This window comes from Stenella coeruleoalba, assembly GCF_951394435.1.
Source record: "Stenella coeruleoalba genome assembly, chromosome: 2".
NCBI classification, from domain to species: Eukaryota; Metazoa; Chordata; class Mammalia; order Artiodactyla; family Delphinidae; genus Stenella; species Stenella coeruleoalba.
The window spans coordinates 111,200,838-111,219,790 of NC_137147.1; the positions used below are offsets into that span (position 1 = coordinate 111,200,838).

The 18,953-nt window shown below is 53.4% G+C and overlaps 2 protein-coding genes across 2 annotated transcripts in view; one reads left to right on the forward strand and one right to left on the reverse strand.

Annotated features, from left to right (window-relative positions):
• Positions 1 to 297: 297 nt before the first annotated feature.
• Positions 298 to 16,094, forward strand: HAPLN3 (hyaluronan and proteoglycan link protein 3). Its single transcript, XM_079913513.1, has 5 exons — positions 298 to 449; positions 8,273 to 8,452; positions 10,409 to 10,777; positions 13,206 to 13,508; positions 14,413 to 16,094. Exons 2-5 carry the CDS (start codon positions 8,329 to 8,331, stop codon positions 14,697 to 14,699), a joined length of 1,083 nt encoding a protein of 360 aa, XP_079769639.1. The 5' UTR covers positions 298 to 449; positions 8,273 to 8,328; the 3' UTR covers positions 14,700 to 16,094.
• Positions 16,095 to 17,061: 967 nt separating this feature from the next.
• Positions 17,062 to 18,953, reverse strand: part of ACAN (aggrecan) — a 64,575-nt gene continuing 62,683 nt past the window's right edge. The window contains exons 16-17 of the mRNA XM_079914545.1: positions 18,310 to 18,492; positions 17,062 to 17,937 (exon numbers count right to left, since the gene is read on the reverse strand). Coding sequence (XP_079770671.1) covers positions 17,861 to 17,937; positions 18,310 to 18,492 — 260 coding nt within the window. The 3' untranslated portion in view covers positions 17,062 to 17,860. The remainder of the gene's footprint in view (positions 17,938 to 18,309; positions 18,493 to 18,953) is intronic.

Consider the following 18,953-nt stretch of genomic DNA (forward strand, 5'->3'; position numbering starts at 1 on the left):
AAGGTGGGGGGCAGCCATAGTCCACCTGCAGTGTGGAGAGGGGCTCCACCTGCTTAGTCCCAATGCTTTTGGTAAACCGGAGCGTGCTAATGAGACCCTCCCTCTACAAACGCTCCGCTTCCATCCTCCCCCACTTCCTTCCCCCAGATGTGACAGCCTCAACTCCTGGATACTCCCTTCACATCGCGGCCAGCAGCTCTGCGGGTTGGGTGGTTTCCAGCTGAGTCTGGAGACAGCCCAAGTCTGTAGCACCTCCTCCCTTTGGGCCCAGCCCGAGGGAGGGAAAGGGGCGTGTGTTCCTTTAAGGGGCTGGCCCGCCGGGAGCGCGGGGATTTGTCCGCTGCCGCTTCCTTTCTGGCCATTCAAGATCCCCAAATCCGCCTGCTTCCTCGGACCCTGTCAGCCCGCAGCCTGGAGCGCTCGAGCCGTCGAGGAGCCGCCTGGGGACGGTACGTGGCTCAGAGGTGGCCGGGCTCCTGGGGCCCCCTGTGGGCCGGTTCCTCTTTTCCCGCTTGGGGTCTCCTGCAGGCCCCACGCCTCCCGGGGCAGGGTTGGGGAACCGGCCGGAGGAGTGAGCTGGGCACCGTGGGGCCAGAGCGGAGCTGGGTTGTGATCGCCAGCGCCGGTGGGGGGGCTCCCCCGGCGCCAGTGGGTTGAGAGCAGCGCGGGGCGCGGGCTGACTTGCCTGGGACCCTTGTGCATAGACCCTTGTTCGCGAGGAGGCAAATGCCGAGGGAAACCAGTGGCCTCCGAGACCACTACCCGGGTCCCCTCTTTCCCACTGGGAGCCACCGGGTCCCTTCCCGTCTCGTCCTGTCGCGGTCCTGCAGCCTCCAGCACAGCGCAACGCCCGCCAGGCTCTGCCCCGGGGCATCTGTCCGATGCTTCCGGGGGCCGCGGGAAACCTGGCACGGGCTGGGGACAACTCGTGAGGCAGCGGGCAGGCGGACCTGCGCCTCTCGGCCTCTTACGGCCTGCTCTGGCCATCCCAGGGCAAACGCAATGGATGCCCGTAGGTTTCAGGCCTGGGTTCACTGGGGTTTCTGTCTTAGGGACAGCAGAGGGGCAGGGAGGGCTGAGGGTAGAGCCCTGGGTGGGAGATGGGATCGCTCAGGGAGGAATTTAGGGCTTTTGAGCAGACAGGAAAGAAACAGCTCCGGGCACTTGGACCCAGCTCTGTCACCAGCTCGCTGGGTGGCCTACAGCAGCCTGTGACCCGGTCTGGACCTTGGCGTCCAGCGCCGACCTGCGGAGTGCCTTTGCCCTCTGCAACAAGGGGAGGTGATTGAGAGGGGCCCTGACCCCTTTCCCGCGGCCTTGCATGGGCCAGTGGGCTGGGAATGCTGGTAGGAAACACCTCCAGCTTCCACTTTCCGGGAACCGCAGGTTTCAAAGGCCCTTGTAAGCCTTGCCCAAACAGGGGGCACCAAAGTCAAATTCCTCTCGGGGAGCCGGGGCTGCTGCAGACCTGGAGGGCAATGCTGCCCTCTGCTGGTGTCTGGGAGACCTGTACTCCACAGCTGTGTAGTCGGGGTGGTCCGCTGGAGCTCCATCTTCCTTCCAAGTCAGGGTTCAGCTTACTCGGGTGTGTGGAGGGGTCCCAAGGCAAGTGGTGCTAGGAAAAGCAAGGAGATGGGCCGTCAGGAGACCTGAATTTTCTCTAACCTGTTTTCCGAAGATAAAGCCTTGGGTCTTCACCTCCCTTGGCCTCAGTTTCCCAACAGTGGCTGCTTCTCTTCTAGACGACGAGAGAGAACAATCTACTGAAATCTTGTGAGACTCACTTTGTAAACTGTTAACAGTAGTAATCGTAGCTAATATTTTTTGAGTGCTTGCCCCCTCCAGGCAGTGTTCAAAGTACTCAGTAGCCATTCTCTTCCTTAATCTTCACAAAAAGGTTATTGTTGACTACCACTTTACAGATGAGGAAACTGAGGCTCCGTGACTTGCCCGGCGACAGACTGTTAGTAAGTGGGTGGAACCAGAACTGATTCCAGGTGGCCAATCTGATTCTAGAGCCTGAAGCCTGTCACTGTGTCTTCCGCCAATATGTATTAGCTACTATTTGTTGAGCGCCTGCGGTGTGTCAGGGGCTGAACAAAATTCATCTTTATAATTCTCACCACAGGCCCATAGGGAGGTGCTACTATTATTATTTTTTACAGGGGAGGAAGTGGAGGCCCAGAGAGGTTGAGTAACTTGCCCAAGGTCACACAGCAGGATGCAGGTGTGTCCAGCCCTAATGCTGGGCCCAGACCTGTGTGCCCAAGTCTGGGTGCCCCAAATCAGCTGGAGCCACTCACTGCCAAGGTGACTGGGCTGGACTTGAACATGGGCCTTCCAGCTGGTGACATCTCTGTGGTGGTCCTGAGGGCCTGATGGCGGGGTAGCCAGCCTCAGGGAGCAGAGGCCGTCCATCGCTCCCCTTGGTGGTTGTGGTTGGGGATTGGCCCGGGGCAGGGCAGCAACTAGGCAGCAGTTGCCACCCCTGATTCACACCCAGGACTCTGTTCTGTGTTTTAGCCTTGACATTCAGGGTGGTCCTTGTCCTCAGGCCCTGAGCCTGTTAGTATTCTGTTAGTATTCTCTGGAGACAAGGAAACTTCTGTGCAGATGAGTCAAATGACTTGCCCAGGGTCAGTACTCCTAAGGAGGGTGTAGCTCCTGGACACAGGCTGATCTTTTCTTCAGACTCATTTTGTTTTTCCTGGCATCCCCACACCTATTCTAAGGTTGCTTGACTGCTGGGTTGACATCCCAGAGGGATGTTAACCAGATCACACCTCTTCATTTGCAGCTGTGTTAATAAGCCAGGGAGTGAACCAAGGCGGGTGCTCAGACCGGAGGAGTAATGGAGAGGACTAGGGCTGTTTGTAGCTGGAAAGAAAGAGCCAGGATGAGGACATGCACTTGACTGAGGTAGGAAGATAGCCAGAATCATCCTTTTAGAATGTAAATCAGATTCATGACACTCCTCTGTGGAAAACTCTTCCGTAACTTCCCTTCAGGGCTACAGCCCGGGGCCGTGACTGCTACTTGGACCTCACTTCCTGCCACCCTCCCTTTCTCTATCTCTGGGCTCCAACCTTACTGGCCTTCAAGCTGCTCCCGCCATAGGCTTTTGCCCTTGCTGTTCCCTCTTCCTGCAAAACTTTTCCCTGGGATTTTCAAAGCTCATGCCTTCACTGCCCATCCGCTTCTCAGGGAGGCCTTCCTGACCCATCCTGTTGACAGGACCCCCCCCACCCCCTGCTTCATCCTCTTCTGTCACGAGCCACATGTTCATTCACATCACATTATCCCACATGGTGTTTATTGTCCGTCTCCCTGACTAGAGTGTAAACCCCACAAGGACCCCTGGTTTGTAATCCCAGTGCCTAGAACCATGCCTGGCACATGGTAAATGCATGATAAATATCTGTTGAGTGAATGCAGTCAAGTCCCAGCTCCTTCATCTATTACCTGAGTAACCTTAGCCAAGCAACCTAGCATTTCTGAACCTCAGTTTCCTGGTCTGTACAATGGGGATAATTCTGACATTGTGGAGCCTATAAGCAATGATGTTCATGAAAGTGTGTTGACAAGTAGAAGGCAGCCCTTCAGTATGACAGATTGTTATGGAGATTGGCTAAAAAGAGTTCAACAGAGTCCTGCCTCTACCACCTCCAGGCTGTGTCACCTTTAGACAGTTGCTTCATGCCTCGGTGTCTCTGTTCACTTAATTCACTTGTGGATTAATTGGGGAGAATGAAATTCTCCTTGCTGATCAGGGTGGGGGTGGGGAGCTCTTGGGAGGATCAAGGGAGCTGTTGGATGTGGAAGCCCTTTAAAAGCCAGGGAGAAAGTGTGGTGCCCAGGCTCAAGGTTGTGAGTGTGTGCCGGGGTCTCTGAGGCTGGGAAAGGGTGCCTCGGAGACTTACACTCTGCAGTTCTGGAGGGCAGAATTCTGGTTCTGGAGACACCAGAAGGTGCAACGGTCTGTTCTGCCTCAGCTCATGTTTCTGAACTGTGAATTACCTCATCCATGGTTGGTAAGAACCCTGGGGGAACAATGTCGGTAAAACATGGAATCGCATTGGTCTGGTGGTGATTTTTTTTCCAGCTCGCTACTGTATTGGAGTGACTGAAACAAGAGTTCTCACAATTAAAGAGAAAACCTTAGCAATGTATGAATTCCTTAAGATAAATGCTGCCAGTCCTGCAGAAAATGCTTTTCTTTAATACAGATGTCCCTCGCTATCCAAATGCTTGCTATTCACTGTCCAACACAGAAACCAAATAGATTTGAATAACACAGCATCCCCCCCATCTGGATCCCCCAAATTCTCAATATCCAAACTCTTGCCATCCCAACTCAAGGATGCAATAGATTTGGTGAGGGAGGAATGCCTGTACAGCTGGTTTAGCTGCTTAACAGAACTTAGCGTAAAGTTTTCTGATAAAAGTTGGAACCAGCTGAAGAAGTTGCAAAGACATTTCCTCTGTGTTAAAACAAAACAGAACATTGAAGAAGGTGACTTCACCCTGTGGCAGATTTTTAATTTTGGTAAATCCATTGGAATTTACCAAAATTGGAATCCAATGCCCCCAAGGACCTACATGTTGAAGAAAGAAGCACTTGCCCCAGTGGTGGGTGAAGTCTGCAAAGGACTGATTGATGGGACGTGGGTGCCAGTGTCAGTGGAGTGTTAACGATGCTGGTGTTTTTTTGTTTTTTTTTTTTAGAATTGCTCTTGTTTTTGTTAGTGCTCTGGTTATAAAGTTGCATATGTTTCGAGTAGTTTGCCCCAAACTTATTTTTCCCCTAAACTTGTTACTTTTTAATACATGATTTTACAAAAATACACGTTTTTTTTCCAGGCAGACAAAGATCACTTTGTGGCAGAAATGCCTGCATTTGCTCATCGTGGGGAAGCCGTTTCTCACTGGGGAGCATCTGTACTAGATGAGGTGCTGGAAAGAGGCTGGAAACGTTGCAGGCGGAGGCTGCGGAGCCCCTCTGCTCCAGGAGGCTCTGGGTGCCCAGGGACAGGGCGGACCCTGGGACATCCAGCCTCTCCAACCTCATTCCACTTTTCTTTGCATTCTAAACATGGAAACCCAAGGAAGGGAAAGGAAACTAACTCCTACGAGGACCTGCTGTGTGCCAGGCAGTGGACTATGTGCTTTATACATGTCACTTTCCCTAGTTTGATATTGTGGTTCCAGGCTTTGGAGCTGGAGTGCGTTCAAATCCTGGCTTTGCTGCTTCCTAGCTGGATGACCTTGGGCAGATTATTTAATCTTTTTGTGCCTTGATTTTCCCATCTGTAAAATGGGGATACCAATAGGTCCCTCTCTAGAGGTTGTGGTGAGAATTAAGTGACATAGTAAGTGCTCATTAAAGTCAGCTGTTAATATTTTTATGCTGATCATAGCAACCCTGTGGAGTTATTTTTTAGGCCAAGTGTGGCTAAGCTACGTTCATGAAGAGACTCAAATGTGGTGGCTTAGATACAATAGGACTTTCTTTTTCTCTCATGACACAGTGTAGGTGGGGGAGATCCAGGGCTGGTGGGGTGGCTCTGTCATTGAGCCTGTGGTTTCCATCTCTGAGTCTAAGGTGGCTACTCTGGCTGCCAACAGATTGGGGGAAAGAATACCAAGGAAAGGCATCCCAGATCGTTTTCAGTGTAAGACCTGCATGTGGCATGTATTATTTTTGCTCACAAGCATATTAACTGTGAGCATATTAGCTGCACAGCATACATATAACAGAAAAGTGCATTATCAGGGGTCCAAACTTCTGTATTGGGTTGTTTGTGCTTAGGCTGCCCAGATCCAAGTCACCAAGAGGCTTTGTGGGTGTCACCTGCGGATTCCTCTTGGACAAGAAGCAAGGCTCACGGTGTCCTCCTGTTGTGCAAGGCACAGAGGGCAAGTCTGGGCCTTGGGCTCTCTGCAAAGAGGCCTAAGGGAACAGTGGATTCTACCCCTCAACTTCCTTCACATCCATTCCTTCCTCTCCAGCAAGAGCTCCTAACTGTTCTGGAAACAAGAATGTTTCCCCCACAATCCCACCACCCTTACAGGCCAATGCATTTCTTTTCTTTTTCCTCCCTCCCTTCCTCTCCCTTTCTCTCCTTTTGCTGCTCCCTCCCCTTCTGGTTCCTGTTCACAGGCATTCTTAGGGCCACACACTTACAATCAGAGCAGAGTGGCAAGTCTATGTTCTGCCTTGTCTATTCTAAATGATACCCTAAGCACTTTCCACGTTGCTGCATGATAATCACAGTCATGCTTCCAAATGCCTGCTGTCAACTCTGGTCTTGCTGCCCTACTTTCCACTCAGCCCCCAGAGGGATGTTTCTAAGATGTAGGTCTGATCCTGTGGCTCCCCTGCTTAAAGCCATTACTGGCACCCTAGGGCTTTGGGGACAAAGGACAGGCTGCTGGGTCTGACACACAAGGGCATCTAGACTCTGGTCCTGCCGTGCCCTCTCCCCTCCTTTCCCCTATATCAGCCAGGGCCTTGGCAGGAAGCAGAATTCACCCTAGATGTTTCCAATAAGAGATTCTCATGATGCGATGACATTTAGAGAGGAGAGTAAAGGCAACAAGCTAGGGAGTTGGGGCGCAGAGACAAGCAATGGCAGTCGGTGCCCCCCTGGCCTCGAGGAGAAAGGGGAGGAAAGAGTGTTACAAAGCCATGAGAGTGGTATTGGGGAGAGGAGCCGCCCGGCGGAGTTGTGATCCTGACGGGACACGGGTACTGCAGAGACACAACCTCTCTCCCCTCCTGCCCATCTCCTGTGTGTGCCTCCTGTTGGCTGAATCTAGCTGGAAGCCAGAGGGCCTGGGGGCCTGGGAGGAGTGATCAGTGCAGGGCAGAAAAGAGCAGAGATGGACCAGGGAGTGGGGGGGGGGGGCACAAATGGACACCTGGCAGCACACCCCAGCCCTCCACGTGCTCTCTGGCCTCTGAACCTTTGCACTTGCTGCGCCCCCTCCTGGGCAAACCCTGCTGTCCTTTTCCACCTGGCTACCTCCTGTGTCTTCAAGTCTAGTTTTCTGTACCTTATCTTTGTACTCACCACACGATATCTTCTGCCTATGACTCTGCCCCTTCCCTGGACGGGGCTCCTCCAAGGTGTGACCCGGCCTTTTAATTGTTGAGAGTACTCAGTAAATGGCAATGAGCAGGGCAGGGATGGGGGGAGGTGAGTGAGGCACTAGCTTCATATGCAAATTTAAGGGAGGGGAGTGTGTGTGCAAAAAAACTCAATAATCAAGAAATAATATTTTGGGACTTCCCTGGTGGTGCAGTGGTTAAGAATCCGCCTGCCAATGCAGGGGACACGAGTTCGAGCCCTGGTCCGGGAAGATCCCACGTGCTGCGGAGCAACTCAGTCTGTGCACCACAACTACTGAGCCTGAGCTCTAGAGCCCACGAGTCACAACTACTGAAGCCCACACGCCTAGAGCCTGTGCTCCGCAACAAGAGAAGCCACTGCAATGAGAAACCTGCACATCGCAACGAAGAGTAGCCCCCGCTCGCCACAACTAGAGAAAGCCTGTGCGCAGCAACAAAGGCCCAACGCAGCCAAAAGTAAAATTTAAAAAGATATAATATTTTGATGCAATACAAAAAAATAGAATCAACAAACTACAGCCCATGGGCCAGCTGCCTATTTCATTTGCATGTCCACTGAACCTGGAATAGCCCCCCAGAAGTACTCTAGCATGGTACTAAATTTTTTTTTTTTTTACCTTGACCCAGGATAAGAAATAATTTCACACTGTGACCCCCCCGCCCCCGACCTCATCCCCACAGATATTTCTGGACTGAAACAAAAGCTCTGCAGTGCAGGACTCATCTTCACTAACCATGAATGCAACCTGATGTTTTCTAGTCTAATCTAGTCTCTTGGTTGTCATTAAAAAATGCTGCTCACAACTTTTCCAATTCAATCCCGGTGTTTGAAAAATGGTGATACTGTCATATCATCCTGCTTAATTTTCTCCATGGTCTTTTTGCTGCCTCCTAACTCCTGTTTAGGACTTGTTGGCTTGCTTGTTGCCCATCTTGCCTGCAGGGTGCAGTCCCCTGAGAGCAGGGACCTTGTCTAGCTCATCACCACTGTCTCCTTGGCCTCGAGAAGGGTGCCTGGCACACAGAAGATGCTCTACAATTTCCTGTCGATCGAGTGAATGAGTGGGTGCTGGAACCCAGGGGTCCCCGGCCCCCCGCCTCAGGGCTTCTCTCACTGGCTTGTTTTTCTCCTCTTCCCAGTTTGCCCCAGCCCCCAGCCTTCCCCGACGCCTGGGCGCTGCCACGTGCGGGACGCCATGGGCCTGCCGCCGCTGGGCCTGCTGCTCTCGCTGTGCTGCGTCTCGGGCCTGCCCTTCTACAACGGCTTCTACTACTCCAATAGTCCCCACGGCTGGAACCCGGGCAAGGGCCACGGCGAAGGTGGGTGGCCTCCTGGGTCGACTTCTGGCTTGGCCAGGTGACGAAGACCTGTCCTCGCCTCTGCTGTGTTGTGCAGGTTCCAGGCTGGGACAGGGGCGAGGGTATGAAGCCAGCAGCCCCTCTCCCAGCTGTGCAGTGGTCCAGCCTCGTTTCTAAGATGAGCAGAAGAGGTGTGGTTCTGTTACTCCGTGTTTGCTGGCCCCTCAGATGTGGAGCCAAGTGCACTGTAGGACAGTCATTTTTGCTTTTTATACTTTCCCCAAAATCCTGCCGAATTTTCCAAGATTCTGCTTAAACATGACCTCCCCAGGTCTCCCCATTGGAAAGGGGGTTTGGGGTTAGGGAGATGTGAGTCTGAATCTCAATTTTGCCGCTTCCTGGCTACGTGGCTTTGGGCAGGTGACTCTTTATCAGTGGTTTTACACACCTACTATGTGTCAGGCATGCTTCTAGGTGCCTTACATATGTTACCTGGTATGATCCTCACAGAAACCCTGACACAGGCGAGGCCTTGTTAGGTGTAGCTGTTTTTCCGCATGAGCTCCTTTGCAGGGAGCCTCCCTGTCTGTCTCCTGCTTACCCCCGAGGCTACCCCCTGCCCCCACCCTGTGTACCTACAAGGTCTCAAGTCCAGACCCAAGGTCCTGAGACCATGAGGCCCCTATAGAGGGGCTCAAGTTAGAGATGGGCCAGCCTTAGCCCATAAACCTGGTTCTTGTGGTGCATAGGAGGCTCTGTGTTTGTTTGTCCCCCTGAGTCCTGACTATAATCTCTAGAAGTCCTGGCCTCATCTCACTTGTGTTTCCGGGTGTTTGGGAAGAGTCGTGGTGGACAGTGGACAGAGAGTGAAGGGCAGGCTGTGGTCTCCTGTGGCCAGTGTGTTCGGCAAGGAGACTCAGGGAGATTAGAGTCCCAGCCATCCACCCATCTGGGGGTGCTCTTGCTGCCTGCTACACCAGTTTGCTTCTTTTTTTAAAAAAAAATATTTTCTATTTTATCTTTTTTTATTTTTGGCTGCGTGGGGTCTTAGTTGTGGCACGTGGGATCTTCCTTGCAGTGCACGGGCTTCTCTCTAGTTGTGGTGTGCAGGTTTTTTCTCTCTAGTTGTGGCGCGCGGGCTCCAGAGCACGTGGGCTCTGTAGCTGTGGTGTGCGGGCTTAGTTGCCCCGCGGCATGTGGGATCTTAGTTGCTCGACCAGGGATCGAACCGGTGTCCCCGGCATTGGAAGGAGGATTCTTTACTGCTGGACCACCAGGGAAGTCCCCCAGTTTGCTTCTTTTTTTTTTTTTTACATCTTTATTGGAGTATAATTGCTTTACAATGGTGTGTTAGTTTCTGCTTTATAACCAGTTTGCTTCTTATACCTAACAAACCTAGTGGCTTAAGACAACAGCCATGTATTTTGCTCATGATTCCATTTTGGTCAGCATTTTGGGCTGGGCTCCATCTCTTCAGTCTTGGCTGTGCTCACTTAATTGATCGTGCCTGCGGTTGGCAGGCAGATCAGCCGGGGGCTGGTTGGTCCAGGATGGCCTCGGCTGGGATGGCTTGTCTCTGCTCTCTGCGTTTTCTCACCCAGCACCAGTCTTGTTCTGATGGTGGTTGGCAAGGTTCCGGGAGAAAGAGTAGCCTCAGCAGGGCCTCCTGGAGACTTGGCTCAGAGCAAGCACCACAGAACCGTCACTTCCAACATATTCATTTGGTCAAAGCAAGTGGCAGGGCCAGCAAGGATTCAAGGTCGCAGGGGGGCGGGGCATAGAGTCACCTCCTGATGGAAGGAGATGTAAAGTTGCGTTGCAGAGCGTGTGGATGCAGGGAGGGGTGCAGCACTGCAGCCATTCTTGCAATCTAGAACTCCTGGGCCTAGCGGGAGCTGAGAGTGAGGGTGGGTTGGCCTTTGCAGGGGTACAGATGTGCTGCAGCAGGTCCCCATCTGCACCCGCCTTTCCCCCCAGGCATCTTCAATGGAGTGAAGCTGGTGGTAGAGACGCCTGAGGAGATCCTGTTCTCCTACCGTGGGGCCAACGTGACCCTGCCCTGCCGCTACCACTACGAGCCGGCCGTGGTCTCTCCTCGGCCCGTACGCATCAAATGGTGGAAACTGTCGGAGAATGGGGCCCCGGAGCAGGACGTGCTGGTGGCTATTGGGCTGAGGCACCGCGCCTTCGGAGACTACCGAGGCCGGGTGCATCTGTGGCAGGAGAGGGAGCGTGAAGTGTCACTGGAGATCCGGGACCTGAGGCTGGAGGACTATGGGCGCTACCGCTGCGAGGTCATTGATGGGCTGGAGGATGAAAGTGGCCTGGTGGAGCTGGAGCTGCGGGGTGAGACCCCAATGGGGGCTGGGTCCTGGGAACTACAGGGAGAGGGCTCTGAGAAAGCATCCAAACCTCTGTGCTTTCTGCAGATAAACATTTAATCCTCAGAACAACCTCAGGAGGAAGCTGCTCTTATTCTCACCCCCATTGTACAGCTGAAAAAACTGAGGCACAGAGAGGTCAAGTCACTTACCTAAGGTCACACAGCTCATAAATGGCCGAGTAGGGGTTTGACCTCAGGCAGTCAGGCTCCAGAATCCACTACTCTCTACTCCCTCTTGCTCACATCCTGTTCAGAGAGAGGGGGACAAGAGCGGGGCACACAGCTGATGGAGACAGAGCTGAGATTCAAGCAGGGTTGGCAGGCAACACAAGCAAATGAGGCAGCCCAGGGTGAGTGATAGGGAGTGGTGGGGACTGGGGCACACTCCTGAGCCCTCATCCATCCGAAAGGAGCTGCTCTATTCAAGCCCAGCCGATGATGCCACATCAGAAGCAGGCCTAGTGCAGCCAGATTTTCTGATTTGAAAAGAGAAGCTTATATTTTTATGTGAAATCTAACTAAAAAAAAAAATCAAACCAGTGCTGTGCAAGCCAGCCAAACTCTACACACTAGATCTTATGTGTGGGTCCCTGTTGTGATCTCTACATGACTCCTACCTTCTCTGTCCCTAGGATGCGGCTCTGTGTCCTCATGTATCTCCTACCTGTTAGGGAGGCAGCTGGGGGGTATGTAGAGAAGGGTGACCTGACTCCATGTCCATCCCATCCCAGCTGTGGTACCCTGGGTCAGTGCTTCACTCCCAGAGCTGCAGTCCCCTCACATGTAAAATGAAGAACAAGGGCAGTTCCTCCTTTACCTCCTTCGAGGAGATGAGGATAAATGTGAGTCAAGGGCCTATCAATCAGTGCAGCTCTTTGCCATCAGCAGCCGCATCCCCAGTCCACGTGGCTTAGATGGTGGCCCAGAGGTGGCCTATGACGTTGGGGATGGGAGGGAGCCTGTGAGAGCCATTTGTCTGGGGACCACAGAAGCAGCCTAGAGAAACAGGGAGCCCTCACCGTGTTCCTGCTGCTGGAAGGGCTGGGAATTTGGGACGGAACCAGGCATGAAATAAGCCCCCTGCAAACACACATGGAGGTTGTGCGCTGATTGCCAAGGCCCTGAGGCCTCTCTGCCTCTTCAACCTGGCTCTGCCCAGGGGCCTGGCTTCCTGCCCCAGGTGATATTGGGGGTGTGGGGCCCAGATGTTCCCAGGCTCCTGGCCACAGGAAGGAGATTCTAAGGACTCCAGGCCCTGCTTCTAAACAACGTCAGTCCGAGGCACTAGGGACACCGCCTCTCCTTAAGGTTTCATCTGACTTGGTAGAGACTGGATCTAGGGTGTTTAATTTTTTTTTTATTATGGTAAAGTTTCAAACATGAATGGTGACTTTTGAGGGAGCCTATGGTACCTATAAGCCTCTGGCACCAGAAAGGGAAGCCCCCTGCCCAGGACCTCCCTGACCTTGAGCCTCCCCTTTATTAAGACCTTTTACCATCCCTCCTCTTCCCCCGAATTCCGTCTGTCCCACATGGAAACTTGTATTCTCCTAAGAAGCTTCCACATTAATGTTAGTGTTAATGTAGATGATGAGGTCTCAGCTACCGACAGGGAGAGCCAGAGCCCAACAGTGCACCCTCTCCCGTAGATGGCAGTACCTCCTCACTGGTGTCTTGGCTCAGGCTGCTGTAATAAAATACCGCAGTGTGGGCAACATAAACAACAGCAGCAATTCATTTCTCGCAGTTCTGGAGGCTGGAAGTCCCAGATCAGAGTGCCAGCATGGTCAAGTGAGGGCCCTCTGCTAGATTGCAGACTTCTCGCTGCGTCCTCACACGGTGGAAGGGGCTGGGGGTGGGGGGTGGTCTCTGGAGTCTCTTTTAAAAGGGCACTAACCCCATTCATGAGGACTCCACCCTCCTGACCTAATCACCTCCCAAAGACCCCACCTTCTAATACCATCACATTGGGCGTTAGGATTTAAACATCTGACTTTGGGGGAACACATTGAGACCATAGCACTGGGGTTCTTGCAACAGCCTGTGAATTAGGCCTTAGTCTTATTCTGTAGTTGGGGATATTAGTTAGCTGATTAATTCATTACCTTAACAAGCTAATAGTTTTCTGAGTACTGCTGTGTGCCAGTCTAGCTCTGGGAGGGAGGTGTAAAGCAGATATAGGCTCTGCCTCAGATTTGGATATTGGACAAGAGATGACAGGTTTACAGAGTTTTTCTGAGGGATTTTGTGTGTGTGTGTGTATGTGTGTGTGTGTGTGTGTGTGTGTGTGTGTGTGTGTGTGTTGAGGGGAGCATCTGTCCCAGTAGATTTGGGTCTCCAATCAGCTGGGCCCGGCCCACCCATTCAAGCTGCTTTTTCCTCCCTCCCCAGGTGTGGTCTTCCCTTACCAGCACCCCCAAGGGCGCTACCAGTTCAACTTCCACGAGGCCCAGTGGGCCTGCGAGGAACAGGACGCGGTGGTGGCCTCCTTTGAGCAGCTGTTCCGGGCCTGGGAGGAAGGCCTGGACTGGTGCAACGCAGGCTGGCTGCAGGACGCCTCTGTGCAGTACCCCATCACGCAGGCCCGACACCCCTGTGGTGGCGTGGGCCTGGCACCTGGTGTGCGCAGCTACGGCCCACGCCACCGCCGCCTGCACCGCTATGATGTGTTCTGCTTTGCTGCTGCCCTCAGGGGTGAGTGGAATGGCTGAGCACAGGCCTGCGGGTGGAAGGGCAGTGTCTGGGGAGCTTTCAGACCTCTCTGCCCACCCTGCTGGCACCTTCACCTGGAGGTCTGGAGCACCCGCACATGTTGAAGCCATGTCCAGCTGAGTTTTTTTTGTTTGTTTTTTTTTTAAGTTTCCTGGTGTTCATTAGGGATGCTCTTTATTTTATTTATTTATTTTGGCCGCGCCTTGCAGCATGCAGGATCTTAGCTCCCCAACCAGGGATTGAACCCATGCCCCCTGCATTGCGAGTGTGGAGTCTTAACCACTGGACCACCAGGGAAGTCCCCCAGCTGAGTTTTGAGTGCTTTGCTGCTGTTGCTTCACACCAATCATTGGTTTAGTCATTCATCAAACATTTCCTGAGTGCCCACTATGTGCTGGGGCCAAGGCTAGGCACTGGTCATCATAGACAAATAAAACACAGTCCGTCCTCACAAAGGAGTTCATTTCATGGGAAGATAAATGAATAAAAACAAATTGGTTCCGTGCCATATCCCAAGCACTTAGAAAATTGCCTGGCACATAGTAGGTGCTCAGTAAATGTCTGAGTGAATGAGAGACTCTGATTGGTCCAGCAGAGGTGGGGCACCAACCCAGGGTGCAATTAGGGAAGGCTGGGGTGGTGTACCGATATGACTGGAGGAACCCCAGCCCCATGGCAGGTAGGATGGCACTCTCAGAGAGGGAAGTTATCCCCCAACAGTATCCACTGCTGATGCCCATAGCCTGGCATCTCCCTAGGCTCAGAGAGCTGTCAGGTCTTTGGGGGCTGGTTGGTGGGGTCTGAATGGGCTGGCATTGCTCCAGGCCCTGTTGTCTTCTCTGGCTGCCCACTCCACTGTGCAGCTCTCACGCCCCACATCCCACAGGGCAGGTGTACTACCTGGAGCACCCTGAGAAGCTGACACTGGCAGAGGCAAAGGAGGCCTGCCAGGAAGACGGTGCCCAGATCGCCAAGGTGGGCCAGCTCTTTGCCGCCTGGAAGTTCCACGGTCTGGACCGTTGCGACGCTGGTTGGCTGGCAGATGGCAGTGCCCGCTACCCTGTGGCTCACCCACGTCGCAACTGTGGGTCCCTGGAGCCTGGGGTCCGAAGCTTCGGTTTCCCAGACCCACACAGCCGCAAGTATGGCGTCTATTGCTACCGGCCACGCTAGCGCCGGGCTCCAGCTCTGTACTCCCACCTACCCCATCCCCTCACGGGCTGTATTTATTGAGTAGTTCATTTTCCCTTGCAGGTTGGGGCAATTTTCATTTTGTTTTTATACTTTTCAACTTAAAATTTTTTTAAATACTATTTTTTTTTGTAAATCCCACAGATCCTAGATCTTCCCTTTACTCAGGTAGACACTCCAAGGCTCTCCCCCTCCATGAATCCTCCTGCCCCTCTCCTCCAGGACACTTGAGGTTCATGGGCTCATGAGGGTGCTCTCTGCCATTGCTGAGTCCAGCCCCTTTTCCCTGCCCCTGGGAGGCTGGCTCCCAGAGCTGGCAGTGGCATGAGATGCCAGGGCGTGGTGGCTGCAATCCTCCCTCCGCCTCAGCCTGAGGGAGGAGAGGGCATCCAGGGCAGCTGTGGAGCTGGGCTTTGGGCCTTGCAGCCTCCTGCCCCCTCGTACTTCTTTGGCAAGCAGCTGGCCCACATCAGCATGGCGGAGGAGCTAGGGCTGGAAGTGGGTCCCTGGGCTTCTGTGTGACATCCCAGGGAAGAGAGAGACTTTCCTCCCCATTTTTTCCTTTTCTTAGTTCCAAATAGTCCATATTTTGTTCTCATTTTTCCCTATTTGGGGAGCAGCCCTCAGGTGTGTGTACTTTTTTTGGACAATAAATGGTGCTGTGACCCCTTCCTCCACCCCGAGTCCCTGCTCTGGGTCTCACTCTTTATCTCATTCAGTCTTAGGGCCCAGCTCCCTGCCTGGTGGGAATGGGGGACCATTCTGTCCCAGACTTCAAAGGTCGACTGGGTCTGTCCACTGGAGTGGGTGGGAAATACCATGGGCTGCACCTTTGGGCTGCCGTGGTCTGGCCTTGCCTGCCCTGGGGACACCCTGCCTCGGGGGCTGGCCTAGCAGCTGGAGGTGCTGGCTCGCTCTCCCCCCATCCCACTCCCGGCTGTGAGTCTGTGCGGACACAGCACAAGAGTGGGAGGTACCTCTCGGGGGACCAGAGGAAGCTGTGCCCTGCAGAGGATCTTGGAGACCAGCCCTCTCTGTGCCTCACCTTCTGTCCCCACCGCCCCCCATGTCAGCCTCAGGAAACCAGACCATTTGCCTCTGCACAGGCACACCTCTGTCACCCACAATCAGTAACTCTATCCTTCACGTAGCCCAGTGCTTCTCAAAGTGTGGCCAGCACCACCAGCTTCACCTGGGAACGTGTTCGAAATGCAAATTTCTGGACCCCACCCCTGACCTGCTGAGTCAGAAACTCTGGAGTGGGACCCAGCACAAGCCCTCTCGTTGCTGATGCAGACTCAAGGTTGAAAACTACTGACACAGTCGTGTGCCCAATGAATCAGTTAATTAATCAATAAACTGCATGATTATTGCGTTCCTCCTATGTGACCATTGCTGCATCCTCTGCTTTTGTCCACTGATCCTTTCCAGATCTGTAGGTAACCTGGGTACACAAAAATATTCACCAACAAATACTCAACCACACACGTACACACCCAAAGAGACACTAGCAGACTCACACTGGCACACACTAACCAACACCCAGACACCTTCATAAACACAGAATCAGTGCCCGCTGAGCAAGTGTGATGAGAGGGTGGCGCCGACCTGGCCTTCTAAGGAGGAGGCTGGCGGAGGGTCACTGCCTGGAGTGCACACTCCAGCTCGACTCAAGGTCTGTTGAGGGAAATCCATAAACAGTCGAAATCGTTTTCGTTGGTATCCTACAGCCTACTTAAGGGCAGGATGCCCGGACCTTTGTGCTAGCGGCTAGCTAACCATTTGACCTCAAAAATGTATAAGCAAGATTCACTGTTCCTAGGCTGTCTGCAATTTTTTTCTTCCCTCTTATAAATCCTGATTTTGCTTCTGTTCTTGGACTCTCTCTACCAATCGACTCTTCCTATGTGAGCAAACAGTGTAAATCAAAGGACCAAACTCCGGATAGTGGCCAGATGTCTCACTTGAGTTGTTCTTTGACAGCATGCCAACTGGCAAATCCATACACAGCACCTGTTGGCTGTCTCTCTCTCACATACACACACACACACACCCACACACACCCACACACACACACACACAATCCATCATCCGCACAGGTACACTTGCGAAAATAAAGCACCACAAGTGTGACTGTCCCAGGCTTTCTGATCAGGCAGGATTTGCAAGAATTCGGGGTCATTTGATCAAAATGTGTCCCCACTGCCCCCATACCTAAGAGCCCCTTCAGTTGACCCTGGACCATGGTCGCCTTCTCTTTAAATTAAGAAAAGAAGGGAAAAGAAAAGAAATAGATCTCTTCCAATGTCTTTATTATCATTATAATTATCATAATCTTTAGTTTTCAAAAATATAAATAGGTGCACGGAACCCTGGTGCCTGCACGGTCCCGGGGGGTGGGGGAGGGAGGGGGGAGGGTTGGGCGGCACTCCCACTGGGAAGGAAATGCCCCCCGCCCAGCCCTGCCAGAGATCGAGATCGATACCTGCTGGGGTGGCAGACCTGGGTGAGACGACTCTGGAAAAGGGTCCCTCGGAAGGAACCCGACCCCCACGCCTCGGAAGATCCCTCGATTGCTCTCTCCTGCCCGCTCACCTGCGGCCGGAAGCCACCCCGTCTCCCCCAGGCTTCTCCCCCGCACAGATGGTGCAGCCCTCAGACTCCGTCTCATCCCATACATTCAGCTGCGGTTCCGCACTTTTCATGCCCTCAGGCCTCTGCCCCTTCCTCCCTCCTCCCTAGCTCTCCCTGGAGGTGAAAGAACCAACGATTGCACTGCTCTTGGATAAAGTCAGGAAACAAAAAATTACCTTCTTTATTTAACTTAACTCCTCCCCTTCTCCCCCTGTCCCTGCGCTGGTCCCTGGAAAGGCACAACGGGAGATTGAAGAAACGTCTCTAAACTCAGTCCACGGGTTACAATACGTTTGCTTTGCTTTGGCATTTGGGAGGAAAATTAGATGCAGTTTGGCGATTTGGGGGGGTCGGGGGGTGCATACACAATGTGGGATTTATTTTTTTTCCTTCTTTAATGGAATTCCTTATATGACAGAAAGCGACAAGGAGAGGACACCATCCCTGTGGGATGTCAGCCTGGCAAGGCTCCTGGGCTCAGCATCCTGGGCACATCCTGGAAGCTCCTCTCAGTGGGCCGTGCTGGGGCGGCTCCTCCGCAGGGGCCGTGAGCTCCGCTTCTGTAGTCTGCGCTTGTAGGTAGAGGCTGGGGTGAAAGGGAGATGGAAACATCTGGGTGAACCCTGGGAAGAAAGTGGGCCAACCCAGCCTCTCCCCGTCCTGACCCTTCTCCGCTGGCTCCCCTCCCTGCAGAAACCATGGGCTCTGGAAGGCAGCCTGAGGCTTTACCCACTTCCTGGTTTTGACTTTTCTTGGAACCACCTTGGGCTTCGGGGCTTCGGGGCTGGTGTTGAAAAGGAAAGTGGGCCACCTGCTTTCATCTTCACCTTCTCAGTGCAAGTGAGCCCTCCCTGGGGGCAGCGGACATCTGTGATTGAGCCCATGGACGGTGCAGACAGCAGGGGGCAGGGAGGAGGACGTGTTGGCGGTATCTAACGCTGTGTGGGGTGATGCTCACGGTCTGTGCAGGTGATCCGAGGGTCCTCCCAGTGCCCGCTGGGCTGGCACCGGATGGTGGGCACATGGCGCTGGACAAAGCCCTCGGTGCACTGGTACCGCACCAGGGAATTGATCTCGTATCGGTCCTTCTTCTGCCCAAAGATCCTGGCGTGCTCCACCACGGGGGGCTCTCCGCAGGCCACTGAGGGGCAAACACCCTTCAGAAAGGGCTCTGAGAGGGTCTCCCGTGATGCCCCATGCTGGTCATGAGCCAGTATGGCCCCCTCTGGCTGTGAGGAGATGGGCTCAGAGCCCAAGGAAGGGGCACGGAGCCTGAACACCCAGCAGTGAGCCCTGATTGCTGGGGAAGGGGTGCTTTCATGCCGCACTAAGAATCTGGAAAACACTGGTTCTAACATTTGGGTTCCTCGATGATTTAGAGCAGCAGTAAGGGAATAAAAGGGAGAAAGGTGGGGAAAGAGGGTGAGAGCCGGGCAGACTGTCTGTGACTTCTCTATGAAAACAGTGATGCAGGGGAAAGTGGGAACTAAAGGAGGCCTCGGGGGCAAGGGAGGGGAACGCGGCCAGGAGTGGGAACAGCTGGGGAGTGTCCTACCCGCACCTAGGTGTCCACAGACTTAAAGCTGATGATCAAGGCTGACA

Excerpts from the sequence above, each read along its gene's own strand:
- HAPLN3 (XM_079913513.1), top strand. The coding sequence starts at position 8,329 with ATGGGCCTGCCGCCGCTGGGCCTGCTGCTCTCGCTGTGCTGCGTCTCG. Across the intron at positions 10,778-13,205 it reads GGTGGAGCTGGAGCTGCGGG|GTGTGGTCTTCCCTTACCAG; the intron begins GTGAGACCCCAA and ends CTCCCTCCCCAG. Across the intron at positions 13,509-14,412 it reads CTTTGCTGCTGCCCTCAGGG|GGCAGGTGTACTACCTGGAG; the intron begins GTGAGTGGAATG and ends CACATCCCACAG.